The sequence below is a fragment of the Trichosurus vulpecula genome, chromosome 2 (genome assembly GCF_011100635.1).
Source record: "Trichosurus vulpecula isolate mTriVul1 chromosome 2, mTriVul1.pri, whole genome shotgun sequence".
Lineage (NCBI taxonomy): Eukaryota > Metazoa > Chordata > Mammalia > Diprotodontia > Phalangeridae > Trichosurus > Trichosurus vulpecula.
This window is the reverse complement of record NC_050574.1, coordinates 10,446,879-10,451,756: the sequence shown is the minus strand read 5'-3', so window position 1 is coordinate 10,451,756 and position 4,878 is coordinate 10,446,879. Positions and strand designations below refer to the sequence as shown.

At 37.1% G+C, this 4,878-nt stretch overlaps 1 protein-coding gene across 1 annotated transcript; it reads right to left on the bottom strand.

Moving 5' to 3' along the window:
* Positions 1 to 266: 266 nt before the first annotated feature.
* LOC118836208 (olfactory receptor 14C36-like) lies at positions 267 to 2,779 on the bottom strand. The gene is made up of 2 exons (XM_036743558.1): positions 2,753 to 2,779; positions 267 to 1,232 (listed from the first exon to the last, which is right to left on the bottom strand). The coding sequence occupies exons 1-2, from the start codon at positions 2,777 to 2,779 to the stop codon at positions 267 to 269; spliced, it is 993 nt and encodes a 330-aa protein (XP_036599453.1).
* Positions 2,780 to 4,878: the final 2,099 nt, after the last annotated feature.

Sequence of the window (4,878 nt, the reverse complement as noted above, 5' to 3'; positions counted from 1 at the left end):
TATTCAGAATTTCAATACTAAAAAAGAGCATTTACATATAAAAAAAGATGTTGCTCAGTTGTTTCAGTCATATCTGACTCTTTGTGACCCATTTTGGGGTTTTCTTGGCAAACCATTTAGAGGGTATAGGCACTGTTGATCTCTATTGCAAATTAAATAAAAATCATAAATTCAGCATATTACTTATCACAAACAGAAATATGTCTTAATGACATTTTTCATTTATAGATGAATTAGATTGAAAAACATTGGGAAAGAATTACAGCTTATATTTTATTTCTTAATAAAAATTTTCCCTTCATTACTATTCTTGCAGCCTCTTTAATCTGCTTATTCCGTAGACTGTATATAATAGGGTTCATAAAGGGAGGTACTACGCAATAGAATATCGAAAGGATTATATCTTTAAGGGACCCAGAATCTGAAGGTGGTTTTAGGTACACATAATAGACTGAAATAACAAACAAAGAGACCACAATGATGTGGGGGACACAAGTAGAGAATGCTTTTTTTTGGTCTTCTTTCACTGGAAATTTGAGCACAGTGGAAAATATACTAATGTAAGATGCAGTGATGAAGATAAAGCAGCCAACCCCAGTTACCAGACTAGAGACAAGTAAGTATAACATATTGCTGAATGTCTCTGAGCAAGAGATCTTGAGTAGAGAGGGGATATCACAGAAGAACTGGTTGATCACATTGGACCGGCAGAAAGACAATCTAAATGTGTAACCAGTGTGGAAACTTGCATACAAAAGGCCAGCGAATAAGCATGTTAAAGTCATCTGCATACAGACTCGGGGACTCATGATCACTGGATAGAGAAGTGGTTGGCATATGGCAACATAACGATCATGGGCCATAACAGTGAGCAGAGTAAACTCAACATATCCTATGAAAGTCACCAGGAATATCTGAGCTGCACATCCAGGAACGGAGATAACTCTGTTGTTCACCAGGGAGTTAATAGATGCCTGGGGAACAGTTATTGATATGAAGCAGGCATCCACAATGGACAGATTCCTAAGGAAAAAGTACATGGGAGTATGTAGTCTCCTGTCAAAGGTGGTGACAATGACAATGAGGACATTCCCCATCAGGCCTGCTGAGTAAGTGAGAAAGAAAAGCAAAGAATATAGGATCTGCAGCTCACAGGTATCAGAAAACCCCATAAGGAGAAATTCAGTCACAGTGGTGGTAAAGTTAGACATTTTCAGACTCCAATGAGTGACCTAGGGAGACAAAGAGAAATGAAACAGTCCATCAATCAGTGATTATTAAGGACATACTGTGTGCAGAAGACATTATTTTATTTTTAGCATTACTGTATGACATGGCCCCTGTCGTACTGGCTATGTGACTCTGGGCAAGTCAGGTGACCTCTCAAAGAAATATTCTCCAAGAGTTATATGAGAAGTGCAAACCTGCACTCATAAAGGACATTTCTGTACTTCGTAATTCCATCTATTAAAATATGGAAACATGGATGCTTAAGGAAGCAAAGTAATTTTCCCAATAAACTTAGATTGACTTCCTTTTTTTCTGTAATATATTGACTATCTGTGACTGACTACATCAGTATAGACAATCTGACCTAGGGCAGAAACCACCAATGAAAATGATGAGCTGTTTTTTTAAAGTCCTCTGACATCTGGTCTTAGCCTCTCAGTCTTTCTTTCCAATGGCTATCTCATCTTTATGAATATCCCTAAACAGTATAGGACAGATATTCAGAAATTTGAAAAGACTAAGTTTCAAATATATTCATGGCTTTTGCTGGCAGTGGAGACAGGGACTATAACCTTTCTCCTATAACTGCCCTCAACCCCTTTTCCACTGATTGAAAGAAGAAATTGCAGGTGAATGGGAGATATTGACAGCAATACATTTCACCTTTCTAGGGTTAGGAGGGTGGTGAAGTCTGCTGACCTGGCCTGCTATTCTCTCTGCTCCTCTGGATTGCCTCAATTCATCTATTTGTCACCATAGCAGGTCACTGGCTCTCCTAATCTTATCACTTCAATTTTCTTCCACTCAGAGGCATCAGGCAATGAAAATGAATGATCCACCACCCCCTTCAACCCCTGTCACATATGTAATATCATCCAAGGGAGCAGAACCATCCTAATACACCATCTCCTTTTTTTATGTTGACTACTTCCCTAAAGAAATCTTTCATGGTTAAAGGTCCAGGACTTTGCAACAAAGCATAGACAAGTATTTCTTGGAAATTAATTCTCTATGACAACGTATTTAAAGTAATAATAAGCAGGTCCTGACATAAGAGCTCTATTTTGGTAGCGTTTAATACATACATACATACATATATACATACATACATACATACATAGGTATATGTGATCACATCTACATGTATATATACTATATTTTGTCATTTTAAAATTCTGCCCCATTTTACTCCTCCTCCCCCACCCATTGAGGGACAAAATAAAACCTATTATACATATGTATAGTCTCTTAAAACAAATGACCACATTAGCTACCTAAGAAAAAACAGGAAAAAAAGGAAGAAGCAAGAAGAGTAGGAAGAGAGGGAGTAAAGAAGGAAGCTAGGAAGGAAGGAAGGAATGGAGGGAGGGAGGGAGAGAAGGAAGGAGATAAGGGGAGAGGAAGGATAGAAGAGAGGAAAGGAGGAGAGAGAGAGAGAGAGAGAGAGAGAGAGAGAGAGAGAGAGAGAGAGAGAAAGAGAAGAAAAGAAAAGATCCTTTCATCTGTACCTTTTGTTAATTGCCTTTCTATCTGGAGGTAAATGTTTCATCCCTCATTATGAGTCCCTTGTAATTATGGTTTGTCATTATTTTAATTAGAATTACTCTCTTTCAAAGTTAATCATCATGAAAATGTTGTTATTATATGTTATGCTCTTGTTTCGGCTTACTTCCCTTTGTAGCATTTTACACAAATCTTCCCAAACTCTACTCCTTTCATTTCAAGGTTCCAGACCATAATTTACTTATCCATTCCCCAATTGAAGGTCATCCCCACAGTATCCAGTTCTTTACTACCGCAAAAATAATTTCTTTAAATATATTTTTATATATGGGTCTTTTTCCTCTTTCCTAATTTCTTTGGAATAAGTAGTATCATTGGGTCAAAGGGTATTATTCACAATTCTGCTGCTTGTAAGGGATTGCTCCAATTTGTTTTTCATAGTAGTTAGACCAGCTCAGAGCTCCACCAACAGTGGTCCCTCCGTTTTCCCACCGAAGGACTATATTTTTAAAAATATGTTTCACAAATGAATGCTCATAGGGGCTACAGTGAGGGAAATTTTAACCAATCAATGTGTTATTAAAAGGAAGAAAGGCAACAATAAAATGTAAAATGAAACATGAGAGATGTCAGGTACAAGTTTTCCAAGGTTATGACATTAAGGTGCCACAATACAGAGACAAAAGTTCCTGCAAGCCAAGCATAGAACTACTTCCCAAATACCTGCCGTATGAGAAAACTTAAAACTGAGTCTCTTAAAATTCTTATTAGCTGGATTGAGTGAAGGAGGTTTTCAGCCCTACACCTGTGACTATCACTGGGGATAATGTACTAAGAAACCATTGGGCAAATCTATCGGGACTCCTGCTTCCCATATGACAACATTGTCAAACAGAGATTGATTTTATATGAAATTTATTAATATTTCAAAAGAATGAACAATAAAGACTGAGTTTTATTTAAAAATTTTATATGTATCTCCCCATTTGTTGCAATTACAATCAGTTATGTGGTAAGCTCTATGGCTAGGCAGTGTCAGGGCCTGATCCAATTTCAGCAGCCTAGCAGCCATTTAAAGCAATAGAAAAGAGGAGGTAGATTTAAAGATAGAAATTTGATGAAAAAATATGAAATTCACAAGTATTTAGAGTAGATTAGAAAGAGCGGAGTGGTCTAGGTCTCAAGGTAGAAGACAGCAGTTTCGAGTGAGAAGGAGCCAAAAGTTCTAGATTACTCTTAACTGACCTGTTTGCATTTCAAGTTTTGTATTTGGCTCTTTCTAAAAGTTGGACATGCCTCTACTCAACATTTTCTTGCACTTGAAATAGTTAACTTCGAAAACATTAGTACCTAGAGAAGAGTGTCATCTTCTTCCTTTCATTTACTCCTCTTTAGCCTTGCTGGCATAAGTAATATCTGCCAAGAGCGACTGGACCAACGTTTGTACCAGAGTGACTACTTGGTTCACAGGTGGAAACTTTTTTACTACATATGGGAAATGACATTGCCTTTGGAATAAGCAGACATGGGTTCACATTTGAGTTAAGCCACTTCCAAAGGAGGAACCTTGAAGTTGTCACTTTTTCTAACTATGCATTTTTTCATCTCAAAAAAGCAATCGTTAGCCTGAATGGCCTCTACCACCCATTCCAGTTCTACATTTATGATAGAAATGTACACATCCTCAGTAGTCACTTATATATGAACTGTCCTTCTGAGACACCACTGAAGTGTCATATTTGACTGGTTTTTGTTGTTCTACAGGCTGAATCACTTTTAATTCTAACCATGGTTCAACTTACATTTCCTTTTCCTAAAATATGACTTCCCATTACCTAGGAGGAATGAAAGCAAGGAAATGTTTGAAAAGACAGATCCATGGAGGGATAGGGAAAGGAAGAAAGAAGGAAAGAATGAAAGGAAGTTAGGAAGGAAGAAAGAAAGAGAGAGAAATAAACAATGAAAGCAAGAAAGAGAGAGAAAGAAAGAAAGAATGGAGGAAAGAAATAAAGAGAGAGAAAGAGACAAGGAAGGAAGAAAGAAAGAAAGGAAGGAAGGAAGGAAGGAAGAAAGAAAGAAAGAAAGAAAGAAAGAAAGAAAGAAAGAAAGAAAGAAAGAAAGAAAGAAAGAAAAGAAAAGAAAGAA

What these genes read in the sequence shown, in the direction of transcription:
- LOC118836208 (XM_036743558.1), bottom strand. Translation starts at nt 2,779, where the DNA reads ATGAAACATTTACCTCCAGATAGAAAG. An exon ending in ATTTACCTCCAGATAGAAAG is followed by an intron (nt 1,233 to 2,752) that starts GCAATTAACAAA and finishes TTGTCTCCCTAG; the next exon opens with GTCACTCATTGGAGTCTGAA.